Below are 23,545 nucleotides of genomic sequence, written 5' to 3'. Positions count from 1 at the left end.
TTCTCCGACTGGTGAGGACCAGTAAAAGGTCCTCAGTTGAGATCAAAATCCTCACTTTACTAGTAAAATGCAACAAAAATGTCCTCACTTCACCGCAAGTTTAAGTACACACCCACACCCCTCCTAGGACACAAACAAACAAGATCCCATATACCGGTACATAAATACCACTGCTGACAATCGAATAGCCCATTTCATAGTCTGCTCTGGCACAAGCTGAACTTCATGTAAATACCGTACTACATTATTTCCATTTCCATTTTTTTTTCATTTGATGTTTAAATCATCTTCCTGTGCATTTAATTTTTCTTTGAGGAATTAAAGAGGTTGTTTAATATTTCATACTTTTTCTTCTTCTGATGGAGTTTTTATATTCTTGACGGTCTTTTATAAAGATGTATATTTTTCTGTGGCTTTTCTATTTGTTTGTACTTATACCTGCATTCTGAGCTGGTATCTCAAAAAAGCTTAAATAATGACGAAGACGTTTGATTCAGATTGTTGTCCTGTTGGACGGTAACTTATGGTTTAGCCTCAGTTCTCTGAAAGATGTCTAAGACTATTCTGTACTCAACTCCAGGAAAGCTGGTCCCTTTGACCAGTCTTTCTGTCTCTCAGAGCATAATGATATCCTCACTGTAGTTGGCTGTAGGGAGACTGGATTGAGGATTATGTGCACTGTTAGTTCACAATCACAAATAGTCTTTTCGTTTAAGTAAAGTACTTTTGTTGACTCATCTGGCCAGATCTTTCCTTTAACAAGGGCTTTCTTCTTGAGTTTTTATACTGTACAAAGATTGCCATCTAGTCAACAGATTCTCCCACCTATTAGCCTTGGATCCCCAGCGGGTAGAAATTCTGTCATTGTCTTTTTATTGTTAAATAGCAGAATGAAAAGAGCTCTGTGAGATGTTTAAAGCTTGTGTGTCATTATGCTAGGATGCGTTGACAAACTGACTAAACTCAGGAGGCCCAAGTAGATTGTGAGACTGTCCAGGTAGTCAGCAGCATGGGAGCACACCAGAGGGCTGTACGCTCACTGTCTTTTTTTGTATTCTGTACAACTTCGACTCTCAGTACATAACAGATAGCTGTCATCGGCAAAAATAATCGGATCACTTTGGTTGTACCAGCAATGGACAAGAAACTGAGTACAGAAATTTGGTGAACCACTGTAGTGACATGCACAGTGGGGGCATGTCACTAATCAGAAGCTTGTCTAGAACCACTGTAAAGCCTCCTTTCCACTGAAATTAGTGGATTAACTCGGGATTTTTAAACACGGGTCGACAGGCTAACAATCGGCATTTGGCTCGTTTCCCATTCATAAAAAAAGCTTGGTCTAACCCCCCGCTGGCGTGCTGCGTGGCAAATGTCCTCCCACTGCTGCGTGTGAAGCATAATGCTGGGTTAGCGTTGAAGAGGTCACCAGTGCAACAGTGAGTAGGAAAGTAAACAATGGAGAGCAGCATGTAAGGAAGACAAGGAGTAGTAAGTGGGCGTTAACGTTTCACTCTTTTATCTTTCCGAATTCCTCCCACCAGTGCTGCACCATGTTTATTGAATGTAAACTGAGTTGTTTCAGCTTATTAGAACAGATGCAAATGGCACGGTGTGTTGACGTCTGTACGTTGCGTTTAATGGTATCAAGTAATTTAGTGGGTCAACCCGGTTTAGGTGTTGCCACTGCATGCTGATCAGAGCCGAAAGGATTTTAACACGTGTCGCTTGCCTAGTCGTTTGACCCGGTTAGATGCATCAGTGAGCTGTGCCCACTGCCACTAAAATCCGATTGTTCCTGGGTTTAAACGGGCTTTTCAGCCAGTGGAAAAGGGCTATCAGACCACTACAGAAAAAGCTTCCTCTCTAAAGGAACCTTTTTTAACAGCTTGTTAAATAATCCCCTTTAAGGCTTTCAATAATATTCAAATTTATTTTTAAATGTATAAAGTGTTGAATGAATAGGTCTAAACCTTAGAACGGAGGTCTTCAACAGGGGGTCTGTGACCCCTAGGGGGTCCATGGAGGTACTGCATGGGGGTCGTGAAAGTTTTGGTTGATTAGACTTTTTCCCCACCAATTGAAATGTCTTTAAATCCACATCAACATGAATTCAACACACTGTATTAAACAGATAAATGGCGGCAGAAGATGTCTTTCGGTCATCAATACACACATTTAGCGACACACAGGAGATCTTTCAAGCTGGGCACCGTTTCATTCACAACACCTGTCCCATCAACCAGGATTCAGAAATACTTTATTAATCCCAGGGAGAAATTACTTTCGTTACATTACTCCTTCTGTAATAGAGGGACTATACAGTAGGACCAGTTTGATATAACACCATTTCATGAAATATATATAATAAGGGGGTCCCCGCTCCATCTCGCCATCAGTTTGGGGGTCCTTGGCCTGGAAAACGTTGAAGACCTCTGCCTTAGAACATGGAGAACACAAGGGAATCAGACTTAATCAGAGGTGGGTAATCCCAGTCCAGAATTTGAAAACCGTGCCTTGTTTTCCTTCATCCTGTTCACATTATCAGGTGATTAGCTCCCAGTCTGTGTTGCAGAGTTGGATATTGAAATGGTTAGAATTAATCTTTATGCAGGATTTTACTTTCTGGACCTGAACTAACCACCTCTAAAGGCATAGAGCAAAGCTTAGTTTTGACTTAACGAGTAAGACTTGACACTCGATCTGAATACAACAAAATGGAGCTCGTCGCTCCTGTTTCTTTACCTTTTTTGGGGTGAATAAAAAGAACACTATCATGGATAGGAAAGGAAGCATTAACTGTTCTGCTAATTTTGAACACCCTTCAGCTTTTTGGACATTATTACACAACGGAAACACAGATAGATAATCTTTGTCACATTGGGACTAAAGCCTTCCAAAAAAACAACTACAAATTATATACAAGTCACTCCAATGGATTGAATGGCTTTACAAAAAAACAGATGTGAAGGTATGTAGGCATCTGTGAGGCAAATATCTAGTTTTATCCATTTCCACAAGGTACTCTGTACCTATACATCATGCAAACAATTGTGGGTGAAAGCAAATATCAGGTAACGGAAGCACTTAAATCAATTAAGTGATATTTGATGTAATACAATCGTTGTCTAACCAAATAAGCAATCCCCTGTTTCTCCTAATATATTTATATTAACTGCTTCATGTTAAGCAAGAAAATTAATGAGGTAAAAGATAAATTTAGTTTGGTTACTGTTTGCCTTTCTCAACAGAGAAGCACATGAGAAAAGGGGAGAGAAGCACAGTGAAATAAATATAAAGATATGCTCACTGATGGAGCTGAAGTGCCTGAAAATAGAGTTTTCTTTCACATCACACATTTTTTGGAAGAATCTTAGCAATTAAAAATATTGTTTGTTTTTGTGTAGTTTAATTGTAAACATTTGGCGTTGGTGGGGTTTATCTGTTCAGTTTATCTACGCGCCGTTATGAGAATAGCTGGAACTGGGATGGAGGAAAATAAAGACAAAGAATGAAGGAAAAGGGGCATAGTAGTGTGTCGCAATGAGAAGAGAAAAAGATTTTATTTATTTAATTGTATTGTGCACTTTGCACTTTTTAATGCCTCAGGCTTGCATAAAATATCACAATAAGGCTCGGAGGAATCTTTTACTTTCTTGTGGGGTTCTGATGTCTCTGAATTGTTTATTAAATTAGGTTCAGGGTAGGGAGTATGAGGTTATCTCTATCTTCCCCCTGTCCCTTTGCATCTCCTCTTTATATAGAATTAACTTTATTTAGTGATATATGTCACTAATAACTGCATTTGTGGAGTAGATTGTGTGAAATCATTAAAACAGCTTGCAGGTCGGTGTGCCTCACTGCAGCTGTGATGGTGCAAGTAGCATATGGCAACAATAAAGGTGAAATATTGACTGCTTATGATTAATTTCTGGAACCCCTCTTAAAAAGTATTTCGCTACCATTTATTTATTTATTTTTATTCCTAATAATTTTTTAAAAAGATTAAAAACGTCTTTTTTGCCTAGTGGGCGGCTTTTTCTCTGGTATTTTAGAATGCCATTTCTAGAAAACAATGATTGCTAACTACTTCAGGGAAGAGAAAGAACCGAACTGAAAAACAATGAAAAATGCAAACTTAACTTGCAAGATAGTGTAAGAGAATAACATCAACATCCAATCACATTTGTTTGCAGACACCTGTGCATCCATCAAAAGAAATTCCCATGGTTTTAAAACAGAAATTTTTAATCAGTTTTTCCCTAAACACAAGGCAGATGGGTGCTTACAGCTTAGGTATATTCTTTATGACTGGATGTTCCTTTCTTATCCTGGCATCTTTATTGATGTCAGATATGTAAAGAGGTCATGAAACAGTGAAGAGCAAGTACAGAAGAAAGATGTTTATCGAGAGTAAGAGGAGCTGATAAGGACAGGAGACAGGATAGGGAAGAAAGAATGGAAAGAAGGATGAAGGAGAGAAGGATAAACATACTGTCATGGTTGCCTTTTTAATTTGGAGGACACACTTGTAAACATGTCCAATTAAAATCAAATATGGTAAAAGCAAACAGGTCATTTAAAACACACACTCGCTTGCACACGCTGTTGACCCATTCATGCCATTGCTCATTAGGCGATGTACCCTGTTGTTCACTGCTGCTGCTTTTGCTACTCTTATTTTGTTTACATAACCAAGTCAGGTCAGGCAGTCAGGGTGCTCGCTCTCTCTTTTCCTCTCTAAGCATGTCTTCCATCTCTCCACTCTGCGATTGTACTGTAACCGCAGCTTGAGCCAGAGGTTCGGACATAGTCACTAACACATAATAATCCAACCATTCTGAAGCTTTGTTTTTTTTCAGAATTGGTTTATTTTTTGCTCCTGTTTGTGCCGATGATAGTCATTATTAAAGATTTTCAATAATTACAAAAAAAAAAAACATATTTTCTCTTTTAACTCTGAAAACCATAAAACAAGTGAAAAACTTGAATTGAAAATCAAGGTTCTCAGACACAAATTTCCTCCCTAAAGCTTTTAGCTAGTGATTATGTTTCATAAATGTTGGAACAGATTAACAAAATAATGTTTAATAATACCTATGATAGATTGTATGCTGATATATATCACATTATGTCATAAATGCTTCAACTACTCTAGAATGGTCTGTGGAAGGAAGGAATAAGGCTGACAATAAATGTGAAATGGTTGTGATCTGCAGACCCTGAGGCAGCTCTGCATTAAAAATAGACATGATTGTGTTAGTGGAAATCACTGCACAGGCTTAGGAGCACATTACAATTTGTTGTTGCATTCCACTAATGCAAAACAAACTTTTTTGTACAGCTGCATTCTAAGCTTTAGTTTTTTGAAAAATACTGAATAGTTTTATTTGAGAAATACTGAGAAATATTCCCTGTGTTTAAAATAATCAAAATGTTAATTTAAGGTTAAAAAGATCTGCATTTTTAGCAATAAAGGAATATTGATGCAATGTGTCCATGTTGTGCTACTGTTGATCTTTTATTTTTTTCCAGAAAATCTTTTGCTTTTCTCCAGCATCACTTTTCCATTTCTTTTAATATAATTCAGGTAATTTGACTCTAAAAGTGTTTTCATTATTTCAGACCAAGGATTTGCATTATTTAACAAAAGGTAAAGAAAATGATCTTAATAGTTCACTGCTGCAACATTTCTCTTATTTTGGATAAGAGCGGAAACGTTTCCAAGCAACAATAGAAGCCCAGTTGCCTTCTCCTTAGGCACTTAGGATTATCATGTCCTGGATGACTGACAATCTTTACCAGTGTTTTCCTTAGCGGTGGTTATCGTTAGTGTATATGCTGCTTCTCAGAGTAGGGGAGCTCATGTTGCACAATTGAAAATATTGACCAAATAAATCTTTGTCTAAAGATAGCCGTGATCTGAATATGCATGCAGCATGTTTAAAAGGATACAAGAAAATTTTTTACTAAAACTCCATTCCTTCATATACCACTGACACTTAGACCTTATACTGTAGCAAAGGTATACTGTAAAAGAGGAGGGTACAGAGTCTTGATGAGCGGATTAAGGCCTCTCGGTCTTTAATCAGCTTAACTTTTAAGGAAGAGAGCGTTTACCTTCTGTCTTGTTTAAAGTACAATTATTTGCTTTGTAGAAAGTAATTGCTTTCTAAAACAAATGTGTACTTCACAATATTATCAATAGTACAGTGACTAATAGATGATATCTCCCCTACAAGCTTAAGTTAACTATTAGATCACTAAAAACATTCTCAATCTTTATATTTTATAGCCAGAAATCTAAATATGTAACAGTTTAAAAATTTTTTCTAAAGTGTACAGGACTCTAGGGTGAGCTGCCGAAGGTTTAATGACTTTTTAGTTTCTTCTTGTAGACATGGATGTGATAATTAGAACTCAGGTAAGCCTTGAAATATTCCAAATGAAGTAAAGATCAAAACATAGGACCCTCAGTATCTCAGACCATGCCTTTTCTTCCCTTTTCTTTTTGGTCTTTGTTCATTCTTTACCTCTCCTTGTTATCTCTTCATTCCTTCTGCTCACTCTCTTCCTCCCTTTTTGTCGCTAACAAGCATGCTACCTGTTTCCATGGACACAGCTGCTGATTGCATGATGTGGACTAAAGCAACTAAGTACAGTTTGTTTCCAGCTGCGTTGTATAAAGTTTTTACCGACATATTTAGCACAGAGGTTGCGTTGCTAGTTGTTGAGATGGTAACAAGGGAAAATGTTATTTCACCCTGAAAACAGAACATGTTTTAGTTATATCTGTACTTTTATGTTGTCGTTCATCAGAAAGTATGTAAACGTTTCAATGCCTAAGATGCAAGAAATATTATTCATCAAACATGTTTTTGACACTAAAACCGATGAGGCAAGAAGTACTTTTTCAAACCACTTTAAGAATTGAATTTCTACCTCATGTCTGGGTGAAAAAGTTATTTTAGTTCAGTTTACTTTACTGAAATATTTAGGCAATGCAATACAGCCTTACAAACAAATATGTACTACATACATTTGGATCCATGTATCACACAGTTCAGGTTGTTTTACCCACTGGTAGAAAATTTCTATCAAAGAAATTAAATTTAAAAAAATTCTTCAGATTTCACAGGAAATTCAAGCTATAAATGTGCAGAATGCATCCAAATAAAATCCATTCTACAAAAGGGCATAAAACAAAACTAAATATTCAGTCTATGTCTCTACTACATGTTCCAGACAGGCTGGTTGGCTTTAGCAACTTTAATGTGAAACAGTCAGCTTAGAGAACCTTTAATTAAATTAAGCAAAGACCCCACAATCCATTTTAAACGAGCTAAAGGGTGATTCTATTTATTTGTGCTGAATGTTTGACATTGAATCAATAAAAGAGAGAAACCACCTAACTTAATTTCATCAAATTGATTTAACACATCCGTAGTGGATAGACAGAAAAAGCAGAGGCGTGAACAAATCCTTGCCCCAAAATGACATCCAGTACCCTGATGTGTTTCAGCAAGTGTAAAAATGTAAGGATGGGTGTAGTCAACAAAAGGTCGTATTGGTCTGCAAGGGTAAAGTATTGAAAAAGACAAAAAGATAAAAAAAGAAAGATGTCATCTTATTTATAGAAAACACACTCAAAAAAAGAAATACAACAAAAATAACAACAAAGAAACAGAAAAACATTCAGTCTCAGGTTTATTTCAAAGTGCATTAACAGGTGTCCAAGTTGACTTGATTTGTTTGGTTTAGCTGGAAGAAAAATACCCCAAGGAAATTGAGAAAGATATTATAATTTAGACCAGGACATCCGCTCTTTCATTTTAGGCAATAAAATGTGCTCTTGATTTAAATTTCCTAACAAAAACAGTTTAAATCACTATATTGCTTACATTTAACTACTAAAACAGTATCTGTAAATGTCCTATGCAATTGAAGAAGTGTTTTTGAATTGGATTAAATACAATATCTTTATCCAGAATTCACCTAAAATACTGCCACCCTAACTTTTCCAAGCTCACCATTGGATGCAAGGATTTTTTATTTCCACTTTTATGAAACCACATGTGCAGAAAAAAGTGTACATCATATGTTTTAGATGAAGTTACTGTATGTTAAGGCACTTCACTGATTAAAGACTTGTTGAACCAGAGAAGGTAGCAAAGCACTGTTGTTCAGCTTCAGTGTTAAAGGCTTTTTCCCCTCCAAGGAAACATGCTCAGCAGGAACTTGTAATCTTTTGTCCCACCATGAATAGAGCAGTATTCAACAATCATGGCTCATTACAGCATCCTGATTGGTTATGATGGAAGGAGCGAAAAAGGTGCAAGTTGCAGCCAGAAAGTAATATTTAGGGCAGTTCAGATTAATGTATATTTTTTTGCGATAAGTCAAATCTTTTTTAGTATAAATGTGAGATGCTGAAAGATAGTATAGCCCACTTAGAGGAGATAGAACTTTGGGGGTTTGAAAAGAGCCCAACTAAACAAAAGAACAATTGAAACTGACATCACCCTCCAAATGTATTGGTTACCTATATGAAGAAGGGAAAGTACAACTTTAAAGTATTAATAAACTAAGGAATATCAAATAACAAAATATTATATTTGGTTGTTGCAGGATTATAGCGGCCCATGCTGCTAATATGTTGTACAGTCCTTTGTCTATAGCGCAGTGAGTCTAGTCTTTTCCTATAATATTTAAAAAGGTTCAACCGTGCAGATAGAAGAATCCTCTTCGATTGACTGAGAATGTATGGTGTGAGAGGAGAATGTATCCCTGTGAAAGGAGAATGTATGTGTGTAAGAGGAGTATGTATGCATGTAAGAGGAGAATGGAAGCATGTGAGAGGAGAATGTATGCTTGTGAGAGGAGAATATATGCATGTGAGAGGAGAGTGTTTGTGTATAAGGAGAATGCATAGGCATGAAAGGAGAATGGATTTTTGTGAGAGAAAAAATATCGCTTTATGAAAGATAAAATATATGTATATGACTGTGTCAGTATGATTTATGGCTTGTATTGTCCCTCAGTGTTTTAGACAATTTACATGACATTGTGCTCTTAAGAAAAGGAATTTAGGACGTTTAGATGAGGCCCTCAGCACCACAGTTCATTCATATTTAGCAGTTTGCATTAAGTACTTTGCATTAAATATTTTTCAATATTCACTCCACTTTTTAAGATCCACTCCTTAAATCCTTTAGCAGTGCTGATGCCAAAATGCTTAGAAAGCACACAGTTCCCACTATAGCTTCAGTTGGGTTTAGCAAACTTTACAAATTTAACTTTATCATTGTTGGCCTGCCCAAAAACAGTGGGTTGATACCATAATACAGTGATACTGTAGCCTATAGTGGTCATTATGTTGACTACATTATATTACTTTTTGCTTTATTCACATTTTTTTTGGAGTTTCTTTTCTTCCTAAAAATTCTACTCCAGCCCCGAGTTAACGGTTGGTTATTTCTACATTTTCAATGAAAAATGTATTACTGCAAAGAAAAAAGAAAAGTTGTTTTCTTTCTACACATTTTACCCCTGGTACCAATCAATATGGAATATGCTGTATTTGCATAGAGTTAAGACTTATAAAGAAGACTAATCATGCCATAATAAGCCACATGCAGATTAATAATCTGCCTGCTGTTTGCTGATGTTGACCTGGAAGAGGAATACGTTGGATCAAATGTAGTCTATAGGAGTTTCTAAGAAAATGTGGGTGGGATAGGGTGCATGGCAATACCGTTAACGGGAGCAGTTTCCATAGAAACAGCTCATTAGGAGGCAGTTTGAGCTGTTTGATACCGTCCATGATTAAAGGACTTGCTGGGGAGGGAATGAGCATGACGGAAAGAGATGGAAATCATCAATAAAGATTGACAGAGAGCAAAAACAGGAGAATGAGAAGAGAAACTAAAGCTTAGGGAGTGATGAAAGAAAGTCAAATGGCTTTGCTAAAGGTGTTCCTTCTCATGTAGAGTGCTCTGCATCTTAGGGAGTACTAAATTAAAAGGCTTGAAGTCAGAATACATAGTTGAAGGGCAGCGAGAGCCACCTTGAATGCCTCTTTCATCATTGCCAATGGATGAAACCTCTCTCAAAGGTTGCGGAAAATCGCAACAAGTCATCTAATCACAGAGGTATTCTGCCTTGTGGCAAACTGGGCTCCACTGGGGACTTGGTTGCAAATGTCCCCTTTTTTTCCCCACTTAGAGTGAGCTGTCTTCCCTCTTCACACACCCTACCACTATGCCTTTCCTTCGCCTTTTTGTGTTCCCACCCTGCAGCAAACAGAGAGTCATGAGTGCCATGTCATCCAGTGAATGTGTAACGTCAGGCCCAGGGCTGTCTTGGCCAGGCTGTCCTCGTTTGCAGTCTCACATTGAGGATTACTTCAACCTTCCACCCTGACTGTACAAGGAGAATGTTTTTGTAGGAGTTGCATTAAAGCTTACGCCTAAGGTAGTGATTAACTACGACAAGCTTCTGTTGTCCTCAGTTACAGTGGGGTTCTTGATTTGGTCTTTTCAAGTGTTTTAGTGAAATATTTTAAATGTAAGTATGTGTTGATATGTATTTGTAGGATCTATGTGTAGCAGATTGACTGGATCTGTTAAAAGAAATAGAAATAGCGAAAATATGGAAACAGTTATGGTGATGGCCATAACAAGCTTCAGATATACAGTATATATTGCTGCTGCAGCTTTTTTGACATCCTAATGATCAGCTCTCACAGTTAATTATCAAACCTCATTTAAAGAGTGTTGTTTCACATGTGAAAGTTAAAAAGTATTAAAATATGTTTTTTGAGCTTAACATTGTTAGTACGATTACAATCTTGAAACCTAACAAACTCATGCTGACTTGTACATCTCTTCAATGTGAGGCAATCCTTTGATTTACCGTCACTATCTTGTCGAGATCCCAAACCCTGTCTGTCAAATGTTTCACGCACAGACATGACCGCTCCGTACTTTGAAAATCCTTTTGGTCAGAACCCCCCAATTTTCAGAACAAATACATGGGAAAAGACTGACGTTTGAAAAGATTCTGTGCAACGGACTCAATCAGGAATAAATGCAATTTGGACGCTTACAGAAAACAAGAATCATAAAGCCATGTTGAACTGTGGTGTCATCATTTTTGAATGAAAAGTTAGATTTTTTTTTATTTCTAGTTCTATTTTTGGATACCATGTCAGCATATAGTTCTAAGTGGAAAGACATTAAAATGCCTCCAATTGGTTTAAACCCAAAGCTGATGGTGGATGTCAAAGTAATAGCATGTTTAAATCTTAATCAGCTCAGTGGGCCCACATTTATGGTAAACCCAAGCAGTACATTTTGTTTGTACTCCCACACACTTGGCTGTCTTAAATGAAGCCACACGGTGCAGATGGTATAAACCTTTGGGGGCAGAATCAGCCTCCAGCAAGTGTCCTCAATGATTTTCTGTAACATGAAAGATACATAATGCAGCTCAGAAGGAACAACTGGGGCAGGGGTGTGTGGTGGAGGGTCTGACTGTCTGTAAATGAATGCACTCACAAACCCACACGTCACACATTCTCACAGACTGTCTCTGAGATGAGTAGCAGATGTCATCCTCTTGTTTTTTCTCATCCCCATCCCACTCCATACAATGTGTCCCACTTTATGTGAGAAATCATCAAACAACTATTTCCTTCACACATGTCATTGTGAGTGTGGATGTTTGAACTCTTCTGTTTCCACTTCTCTGAGCTTTGTGCCTTAAAAGGAAGTAATTACTTGAAAGCTTGTGGAACTTTGGTTCTCAGCTCAGTGTTTTGAATTTAATTGTTAAGAATAAAGTTAAGGGATGATCTTTTATAAACATTTTATCCAATGTCGATACCAATATGGCTGTTATGACTGTTTATCGTTATTACATGCATTTCCCCAACCTTTCAACATTTTGTAAAAAGAAAAAAAAAAACCTTCACAATTTCTTCTCTTTTTCAATTGTACACCCTTCAATCATTTTGTTACATCACTACCGTTGTCACAGCAATTTAAAAACAAGAACAAGATGGAAATTAAAATCGGTTAATATATCAGTCTAATGGGCCCATACAGATGTGGAAGAGAGCAGCGTTATCATTGGCTGATATAAGTGTCAATACTGATTGATCTCTAAATTTTTAACTATTTATCAGTATTTATTATTTATCGATTAAGATTGACTGATTAATGTTGATAATTAGATTTATGCTGCTAGTTTCGTTCTTAGTGAATTACCTTCTAACTGTTCAAATAAAGTTGACTTTTACCTCATTTGAAAAAAAAAAGATTATTATTGATAATGCGACAGTGGCGTTGGATGTAGGAGTTTGCCCTGAAATCGAAGGGTTGATGGTTCAAGCCCCGACTCCGACTTTCAGTGTCGTTGTGTCCTTGGGCAAGACACTTCACCTGCATTGTATGGCAGCCCCGCTTCTGTCAGTGAGCCCCAGGGCAGCTGTGGCTACAATGTAGCTTGCCACCATCAGTGTGTAAGTGTGTGCGTGAATGGGTGAATGAATGTAGTGTAAAGCGCTTTGGTCAAGTCTCCTGACTTGAATAAAGGCGCTATATAAGTACATGCCATTTACCATAATAGTAATGAATTTGTGCACAATAATCACAATACTAAATTTAATACGCTATATGTCTAATCTGTACTAAAAGCCAAAGAAAATATTCTAAATAAAATTTGTACTCAATTGTATTCTTAAATCAGATAGTAGTCTCTATATTAGGGGTTTCGAACTCTAGTCTTTGAGGTCTGGTATCCCTTATCTAAAACACTTGAATTCACATTGGAGAAATTCACCTCTGTATTTTAACCATCTCTTTGGGGAGCAGTGGGCTGCCATCGTGGGCCCCCAGGGGAGCAGTGTTGGGTTAATGGTTTTGCTCAGGAACCCAGAGTGGCAGTCTGTGGGAGTGGGGCTCGAACTCAAAACCTTAGGATTCCAAGCTCTATGCCCTAAACCACTAGGCCTCCACTCCCCTACAATCACTCTAATTCACCTCTTTAGAATACAGTCAAGGTCTCCAGAGTATGATCCACACTCCAGAGTTCTCTAGATCCATATGATACAGTGGTTAAGAAATGAATTATTTGGTGATGATTAGCAGTTTGATCATTAAATTTGCCCTATCTTGTTAGACTTCTAACATAGCTAAATTATGTTATTTAAGAAATGTTCCTGAACTGCAATCAATTTTTTGTCTTGAATGCTTTGTTTTTCCTTGCTTGTGGGTGACTCAGGTGTGACCATGAAACTGATGGATGAGGTTGCTGGAATTGTGGCCGCTCGACACTGCAACACAAACATCGTCACCGCTTCTGTTGATGCCATTAACTTTCATCGCAAGATTAAAAAAGGTAAGGGTAGCCTGGAGAAAGCACATGAAATGGTAGAGTAATGCTTATTTAAGTTCCAGTGGTAAATTCATCTACTTTATCTGGATTTTAAATGTTCAGCCTTTACTTTGGATCAACTGAACAGGTAGAGTTAATAATTTTCCTTTTGATATTCTACGAAGAAAAATATAACTTCCCATTTAGCATTTAAACAAGTGCTTGTGATTTTTCAACTCTGTTGAGAATTGAGAAGTGTCTACATATAAAGAGCTCGCCTTGAACGAGAATCTAAAAAAGGCACATATTCGCATTAGCAGTGGAGTCATTTGTGGAAACAACCACTTGGGATGATTTTGTCAGAAGCTTGGCATTCAAACCAGGGCTGAAACAATCATTGGATTAATCGTGATTAATCGATTATTGAAATAATCGTCAACTATCTTAGTAAACAATCGATCGTTAACTGGAGTATAGTGACTATAAAATATGCCCTTACCTAACAGATCAACCCACTTAGAGCAGCAATTATACCAAAATTGTAAAAATATGCTTAATTATTTTACATTTAAGATAAAAAAAATGTTTTCGTCTGTCAGCACTGGTTTAATTTCATAAAATGTCTTGTTTAAGGAACCTTTAGATTTATCAAAAAAAAAAAAATCAACAGATTAATCAATTTGCTAAATAATTGTTAGTTGCAACCCTAGTTCAAACAACCTGCAACCAGTTTAGGGTGCTTTGGTGTGGTGTATTGCAATAATCCAGATATGATGAAACGGAAGAATGAATTATTAGCATGAATCATTGTTTTCAGCATAGGACCAGGGGCAAAGGATCTAAGTTTGGTTAAAGTCCTTTTATAATCTATACAATCCTGCATGTTAGTGAGTCTTACACTGCAAAAAAAATGAAATCTAAATAAGTATTTGTTTTTCTTAAAATAAGTCAGTTTTTTCTTTCATTTAGTAGTCAAGTCAGACATTTTGCCAATGGAACAAGATAATTTATATTTAAAACAAGAAAAAAAACAATTACATTGTTTTATTTCAAGTGCATATTATGTAATTATCTTATTTTAACAGTAAAATACGAATTCCATTGGCAAATCATCTTATTTACCAACTCAAATTAAGGGTAAATTAGGGTAACTTTTTACTATTTCTAGATAGTTTTTGCAGTGTGGATTTGAACAAATAAAAGGATCAGTCATCATAACTATGTAGAGGACACACAGCTTTACATGATAATGTCATCAGGTGATTATGAATCCATTAGAGTGTTGCATTAGAACAGATCAATATGTGGCTATGTCAGAATTTTTTCCAGCTGAATAAAAACAAAACAGAGGTAATAACCTTCAGACCAAAGCAGGAGAGACCCAGAGTTAGCTCCGCTACTACAGCTATAAACCATTGATCATGGCTGTGTCATGATGGACTCAGACCTGAACCTTTAGATGCACATAAAGGAGTCACTAAATCAGCCTTTTATCAGCTGAAGAACATTTCCAGGACTAAAGGACTAATGTCCAAGCTGGAGCTACAAAAGCTCATTCATGTATTTATCTTTAGTAGAACTGATTACTGCAACAGTGTCTTCATACAGTAGGTTAGCCTAAAACGTCCATCAGAAAGCTGCAACTGATCTATGAAAGAATAATAAAAATGATAATAATAGATCAAAAGTTTTTCAGCATTGAGGTTCTTTTTACAGGATAAAACTTTTATTTTTGTTCTGTATGGAATAATTATCCAGACATCCAGTACGAATGTTCAGATGTTATGATCCCCCAGGATAAGATGTTAACAATAGACTAGCTTCATCTCTATTTGTTGTTGAATTATGAAGTGGAAAGAAAATGTCACAGCTCAGCACGACTGTGCCAGCTCAGCTCTGCATTTACAGTACACTTGTTTTCAAATACGGGCAACTTCATTCAAGCAGGATAATTCTCTAGGTTCATTCGGTTTGTCTATAGAGGTTTAAATATTTAGGAGCTGTGGTACATATGGCTTGAGATATTAAAAACATTTAAGAGAGGGAAAGGCTCAAGCTTAAGGGTTAGAATAATAATAAAATGGTTCAGTACCTATATTCTTCATTACCTCTTCATTATTGTTTTCTATAACCTTATGTTATAGAAAACAATGATGAAACAATTAAAAGATAAAAACCTGATTATTAGATTGTTAAAAATGCTCATGCATTGCCTTTATATGGTCTTAGATGTGACTATGTTGCTACAGTGAAAAAATGTACCGTCAAATAACATTAATAACCTCTGCCAAGGAGGTCATGTTTTTAGGTAAGTTTGTTTGTTTGACTGTCTGTGTCCAGGATAACTTGAAAATTTATGAACAGAATTTAATTAAATTTTTACCAAAGGTGCACATCAGTCCAAGGAACGATCCATTACATTTTGTGATTATACACATCATAATCGGATGAAGGAATCTTTTAAAGAATTCTTTAACATTATTTGGCGGCATCTAGGGAAAATGTAGGAAGTGTGAAATATTGATATTTTCAGTCATTTTATTTCACTTTGTCGGTTTGAATATCTGTGAACACATCTTTGAACAAAGTGTTGATTCTGTTGAAAAGGATATGTTATAAAGAATAATGTTGGGAATTTGCACTCATATTTAAGTAAATCTGCTTTGTTAAGCAACCCTTACATGTACTTTATTATAAGTATTTAGAAAAATATACTAAATTAAAAGCCTTTACAGAACAATGTATTGGACTTAACCTGTGTATTAGTCCTGGAGAAAAACCTTATACTCCTATTATTAATACTAAGGCTAATAGTGATGTTGATAGATACTTGCGCTGCCATAAAGAAATAAAACACAGCTAGGGGTAGATTAATTATCTGTAACTTGATAAATTTGCAACAATTTACTTCTCATTTCATGCATAGATTTAATTGGTGTTGTTCTGTCACACACCTCATTTGTGGATTATTTTCTGCCTTTTCTGCTTATGTTCTGTTTACTGTAGTTCAGCACGTCCTCTGAGTCCTGTTATATTAGACAAGTCTAAGAATATGCAGATGGTGTGCCACTGAACGGTTCTTTTCATTCCTTTTTTTATTCAACAGTGCATTGCTTTTGCAGTTTAAAATAACATGCAGTTTTTTTTTTACATCTTAATTATGTAGCAAGTGACCTAAAGAACCATGTCAATTTATTAACTAAACCATCCATATAACATGTTTACCCCAAAGCAAACACACTGCAAAAAGTAAGGCAATGTCAGCGTAAATAAATAATGGGTATTATTTGTGAAGGAGAATACAAAGAAGTAAAAAAGAAAACTGTTAGATGCTTGCCATTGATGTCCCATGTGAGAGTTCAGTCACTGCTCTTTTCTGTGATCCATTGCTACAAAATAGCCAGAGGTACAAAAGAAAAGAAAGACATAAAACCTCAAAAGCTGAATGTCAGATGAAAGGACATTATGGAGAGGGAGAGGGAGAGAAAGGAGCAGCCGAGATGGGAATGATGACACCGTTTCATTATAAAATTGTGTTTTTTTAATAAATTATAATTATTAGTCAGATTATATGGGATTTTTGTTTTCTGCTTGTACAGTTTGGATGTTACACACTAGTCTCCATCATTAGAAACTTGAGTTAATAGACGAAAGTAGTGAATTTTGACCTGTCAAATGCTCAAGTGGAACAATAAAAATAATGCTTGTAGTTTAGAATAAACAAATATTTCACCAAAGCGGACTGCACCAAGTACTCTCAGACCAGTGTTTACTTCACTACACTTATTGCAGGGTTGCTACATTAGACGAAAATGGGACCTGACCTTCAGAACTGCACACGTGCAGGATCTTTCTGCATAAATCAATTATTAATCAGGAGAAAAAATGACCCATCATCAAGACTCAGGTTTGTTTTAATGTTCCTGAGTAGATATCCCTTCTCTCTGCTGTATGTCTGTGCCAGAGGCGGTTTATCTCAATGAGTGGCCTAGCCCCTGGTGGTGACATCTTAAAACACTCAAACAGGCAGATGACAAGAGGGATGATAAATGGCTTCAGTGTATCAGCCCGTCTGCTTGTCGCTACTCATCCTGATATACAGTCATTGCACTACATCACCCTTTTACATTTTATCTGTGAAAGATGTTTTTTGGCCTGGATGTCACCGCTAATATATCGCCCTTGATATATTAGGTACACTGTCCTCAGAGCCTGTCATGATTTAGATTTAGTCTGACCAGGGTAGATTTGTTACTTTTAATCACCTAATGAGGCCTATTGCAAATTGGCCAGAACTAAACCCTCACCACTAATTACTAGCTAACCACCCCTTCTATTGCTTTTTCAAGAATATGTGAGCAGAGTTACTATATAGCATTTAAATGATTCTTCTGAACCATCCCTTTCTCAGAACATGACTATAGAGCAACGACTCTTGATTATAATCTTAATAACAGAGAAAATTTGCAAAAATTTGGTGGAAAACAACATAAAAATCAGTTTTATCAGTAGATAAAATGTTTTAGAAAATTGCTTTGAGAAATACTAAAGCAGAACTAAAAGTGTCAATAGATGAGGACTCATCAGTGAGGTATTTACCAACCATTTTGATTATTTGAAAAATTAATTCTGCATGCTTTATATAAAAGACTTTGCTGGTGGGAAAGTTGCTTTGGAACCGACATGCCTTTATGTGAACCCCCTGTGCTATCCATTCTCAGATGTTTTCATTAGGATTTAGATCAGGGGATAACCAATAGGTCCAAAAGGGGGGCGTTGTTCTCAAGGGATTGTAGGCCTTAAAAAATGTTCTGTTGAAATTCTCAGTGATCACCGCACATGCAAATGACATCAGTTGAGAAGGCCCCAAGCTGCAGCATCTCTACATAGCAAGCTGATTTTTAACTCCTCCTGATGAACTTAAACCTCCAGTCTTCCATTGAAGTTAAAAGCAAAAGTTAAAAGGGTTTTTTTTCTAGAGAAAAAAACTGGTGACTTCAGATCATTCACGTGATGTCAGGCATCTGAAGTCACCAGTACTGTCCTAATTCCATTTTTTCTTGTTATAGTATAGAAACTTTCTTTCACATTCCAATCTTCAATCTTTGGTTTTCAAAGTAGACCAGTTTGTGCTGTACAAGGAGAGATACACTTTGTATATATTATTAATTTTTTTGCTCCTTAAAGGCACACCTAGGATTTTGTGACCTAAAGAGTTGATGAATATAAATTATTTTAAATTAATCCTCAGGCCGATATACAGTGCTTGACATTATCAATGCTACAAGTGGAGCTTTGCTCTTGAAATACCGACTATGTAAGTTGGGAGATGATGTTGAGATTGTTGGCCCGGTCATGTGACCTGGAAGAACATATCGCTTTACGGGCAAAGGCTCTTACAGTATATAGGAGCTAAGACTTTGCTCTACTATTTTTCCACCTGCTCTACTACTGGTCATGGCTGAGGAAAGAAAAAGTTTAAACCTTCTGAGGGGGCTAAAAAGAGAAAGCATGAAAGGGATTGAGCAAGAGGAAAAACAAGAGTCGATCTTGGAAAGAAGTTTGTTCGTTGGCGCAGGCTGACAGACGAAGCCTGATGTAAAACCGATTCTCTTTTCTTAACTTTTTTTTTAGACTGGTAAGTTAACACTTTGCTCCTGGTATACGTTAATATATCTTTATTATTATTTTCGATGTTCAGTAAAAGCAAAAAATGGGCGGGTACAGATCTACCCTAGTGGCCAAAGGTGACATTGCAAGCCTTTAAGTTTTACTCATACAGGTGCTGTCTTATGGTTATTGGGTTGATGTTATTATGGACCTTATTTAAAATGGAGGATCTGCCCCTAAACTGTATTCACTTCTGAACAGATTCTATGACTGAACACAGGTTCAAACTTATTTTCAGTCTATCGTTTGACTTTTTAGGTCTTGTAACCCTCCAGGTCTTTTAAGATGTCCTTAGATCCAAATCTTAGGGACTTGGCATTGTGAGATGCCTTAAGCTGCAACATTCAATAAGAAAAGCTCCTTTTACCTTCAACTTCACAGGGTAAAAGCAATTTGAATAGGATGAGATGATAGAAAAATATTTATGTGAATATTATTAGTATATAAAGCAGGGATCTGAAACATTAACCAACCAATGAACAGCCTACATGTGTTTAAATTATTATCCGACTCTTGTTCCCATTTCTGCATTTAACAAAAAAATGTAGTGAATGTGTAGTATAATTCGATATGGTCAGAACTAGGGGTGTAAATCACATCCATCATGGTGATTCGATTCAGTATCGATTTCCTGACCCAACGATTCGATTATTTTCGATTCTCAAGAATACACCACGATTCGATTCGATTAATCGGTTAAATTTTTCCTTTATTATTATTATTTTTTTTTTTTACACCTTACAGGCTAAACAAAGTTTCAAGTTTGAAATAAATCAATAAAAGCTGTAATATCATTATGCATTTTCTTTAGAAACAACAGCAAATAACAGAAGTAGAAAAGTTGCATCAAAAAATACTGCAAGAATACTGCACAATATCAGTGTAATGAGTTCAATGCAATACCTCGGCTCCAAAGAAACTGTCCAACATATTTTTTTAGAATGTAATAAATATACTCAGGAAAGAGAGATGTTGTGTAGAGAGTTAGACAGGAATAAAAATAAACTAGATATAAGGGAATTGTTTCAAAGGTCATCTGGGGATGTAGTTTTTGGGAGTATTTTTAATTTTCTAAGAAGAACGGGTATTTTAGGGAGAATATAATAGTTTGTCTGGTCCATACTCCATTCTGGAAGGTGGCGGTAATGCACCTATAAGTTGTTTGCCAACCGCCATTAAAAAAAAGAAGAAGAAGAAGGCTCCAGTGTGTCGACGTCACCGCCCCCTTGAGAGACGCTCCACTGCACCTCTCCCAGATTATAGCTGACCGCAAACAGTGCAGCAGACAGGAGGCCGGCTTGTTTTGTTTTTATGACCGAAATAGCGGAAAACAACTCGTGAAGTTTGACCCGCTAGAAGAGCGAGGTGCGCAAGAACACTGGGACCCTTTTTCCAGCTGGATCTCCGCTCTTTTTGGCTCTCATGTCCCTCAGTCGTCGGACTAAACTCGCCCCCACTTCCTCACCGCCTCGGCCGTATCTAGACCCACAGTGTGTAGCTCAGACCACGCTTCAATACTGAGCATAATTTAAAAATGTCTGTGTGAAGCTTACTGCAACACACTGCTGTAAGAGTATAACCAGGAAGCGCGGTAGGAGGGCAAAATAGGTTTAGTGGCACCGCAGCACGGGAGAGAGAATTACGCCCAGGAGCAACTGGATAAAAATAGACCGGAGAAAGAAAAAAAAACATGAATCGATTATCTTGCGGACGTGTCGATGCATCGGATCGTCGGCTTTTGGATCGATGCATCGATACAAAACGATTATTATTTACACCCCTAGTCAGAACCGTTTAAAAAAATTAATATAAAATTCTTAACAAGTTTCAGATCCAGCTTTGAACTGGGATCACTGTGTTACTAGAGTATAACACTTTTCTAAGTTGCAACCATCTGACCAAAACTGTTACTGTTTTCGTGTTACCAAACTGACAAAATTGCTTAAAAGTCTCAAGAAGAAGCTAGGAATCGTTTTCTAGCCTCTTATAAGCTGGATAAATTATTGGCTGCTAATGTCATTGTCCACTGTGAAGAAAATTTTACATCAACGTGATCTAGAAACGGTACACAAATAAAGTGCCTGGTTGAAAATAAAATCTTTAAACTCATTTTAAATTGCAAGCTTTCCACAAGGACATTCTTGGGATTTACTTCAAATAAACAAGAAGGATGTTGAAACTTAAACGCAACTACATTTTCTGACAAGACAATCAATACAATAAACATCAAAGCTGCTTTAGAAATGCAAAGAGCAGGTTGATTTTGGATGGAATATGCTGCGCTGAAATGGGTTTTGTCAATTATTAAAGAAAAAACAAGTTAATTTTCATAGCAGCATTCATAAATGGCAATCAAAGGAAATATGGAACAAAAATAATTGCAGAAAAGAATGGCATGTTGTAATAAGTTTGTTAAAGGCATAACCCCCCCCCCCCACAAAATTTAAATTGTTCATTCTCAAAAGCCAAATCATAGCTACATACCTAATCATAGTCAAACATAATTTTACATTCACACAAGCTTCATGTTTTTAGTAAAACTTGGTTTTTCATATTCAGCCAGAACTATACCAGAAAGTTGAAGATCACCGTGAAAAACATGTTTTAGTCAGAAACATATCAAGAAGAAATATTTTAGTCAGCATGTCAAATTTTTACTATCTGTAGATAATAGATTACTAGCAAAATTTCAAACTGCAGCAAAGGTTTGTTTATAAAAATCAGTCCAACCCTATAAATGTATCTATTTATGAAACCTATTGCTATATGGTGATGAATTTTGCATACTTTGTTGAGGTATTATAGTGCACTTGTAAGTACGATCTTGTGGTACCTATTTATATAAAAGAAAAAAAGTTGTTTTATGTTATGCTACATTACAATTTTACTCAGAGAAATGTTTTACTAATAGGCTGTATAATGCAGGGGTGCCCTAGGTTGTACAACTCTAATAGCTTTATAACAACAGCTCAAAACATATTACTATTGCATAGCGTACCATGCAATCCATTATGTTATGGTATGAAAACCACTGAACGATTTATTATTTATTAATTTGTTATTTAAACTCAAACATAAGAATATTTTACAGAAAAAATTAATAATAAATCAGAATATGACATATCTTGTGTTTTACAAGTTTGGCGCTAAGTGGGAGTGTTTTTAAAAGTAAAAAGAAAACGAAGGGGAGTGGTGGCCTAGTGGTTAGAGCATTGAGCTTGGGTTCTGGAGGTTCTGTTTTCAGCTCCCAAAGACTACCAAACTGAGTCCCTGAGCAAGACCCTTGACCCCACACTGCTCCATGGGTGCTGCACAGTGGCAGCCCACTGATCCCCAAGGGGACGGGTCAAATGCGGAGGATTGTTGTGATCAAGTGGTTTTAGGCTGCTTCAGTATGCAGGCTGTTACTAGTGTGACAGAGAACCTGATTGTTCATTTTGTTCAAACATTTTGTACATTTTTACAGAAAAAGAACAGACAGTAGAGTGCTGCAGTTCTGCACAACTCCATTATGTCTTTCACAAATTTCATTCAATGCTACAGAGATGATAGATGAGTAGTCACATTATGGCTGATGGTAAGAGGCTGATGACATGCTTGAGAAGCTGGATGATAGCTGGACAGACTTTTGACACTGGGCTCACACTGAACACACAGCAGCTGCTCGACAGCTACCGGTAATACAGGAATGTGGGGTAGGCAGGCAGGCAGTGCACACATTAAATGCAAACAGTCTCATGCAAAAAAAAGAGACAATCTGGTGGAGACTGAGTGAGGGAGGTGGAGTTCCAGGTGAACCGACTTGTTAACTGGGTACAAGCAGGTGAAGAATTTCACCCAGTTAGCAGAGTGGAGCAGCTAAGAAGAAGGAAAACAGCAAGCCAGACTAAAAAAACAACAGCCAAAGGCAGGCAGCATGACATGTTTACTGCTGGATAGAAATGCTGAGGCAGACTGAATGACGGAGTTGAATGACGCAGCAGAGTGCTTCTACCACCTTTCTTATATCTGAGATTTTAGATGCTGACCAATACATTCCACTACTTGATTTTTGGTTGATATTAACCTATTTCAGATATCACTATCAAATCAGGACATGCTGATACACATAACCCTCTGATAAAACTGAAAACTGATGTTTCTAGACTCTAAAATGGCTTATTCTGGTGCTTAAAAGCTTCACTAAATGCATGTTGTTTTACTAGTCTTCAGCTAATGCTTTATTTGTTATTGCTTTCAATTTTAGCAAAAGAATAAAATCAAAAGATTATAAAAAAAGGAAAATGTGATGTTATAAAAGCAGTGAATTTTTATAGAAACTTTATACTTTCATTCAACTGTATTTGTCTTTGTTTACTTCAACATTTGTTTTATTAGCCAAGAATGACTCTTTTTTTCCATTTTTTACTTGGGTTAGATATCAAAAATATTTTTTTCAAGACTACATTTTATGGACTTTTCAGTGTTTTATTAGCACCATATTTAGCCAGGTTCTACC

The 23,545-nt window shown here is 36.6% G+C and overlaps 1 protein-coding gene across 4 annotated transcripts in view; it reads left to right on the top strand.

Moving 5' to 3' along the window:
• acot7 (acyl-CoA thioesterase 7) overlaps nucleotides 1-23,545 on the top strand; it is a 68,343-nt gene that overhangs the window by 28,179 nt on the left and 16,619 nt on the right. For all 4 annotated transcript variants that reach the window (XM_015377721.1, XM_015377722.1, XM_015377719.1 and 1 more), the window contains one exon: nucleotides 13,285-13,401. In XM_015377721.1, coding sequence (XP_015233207.1) covers nucleotides 13,285-13,401 — 117 coding nt within the window. The remainder of the gene's footprint in view (nucleotides 1-13,284; nucleotides 13,402-23,545) is intronic.

Source organism: Cyprinodon variegatus, unplaced genomic scaffold, assembly GCF_000732505.1.
Source record: "Cyprinodon variegatus isolate N-32 unplaced genomic scaffold, C_variegatus-1.0 Scaffold158, whole genome shotgun sequence".
In the NCBI taxonomy this organism is placed as follows: domain Eukaryota; kingdom Metazoa; phylum Chordata; class Actinopteri; order Cyprinodontiformes; family Cyprinodontidae; genus Cyprinodon; species Cyprinodon variegatus.
The sequence above is the reverse complement of the archived record's forward strand: the minus strand, read 5'-3'. Positions and strand labels throughout refer to the sequence as shown.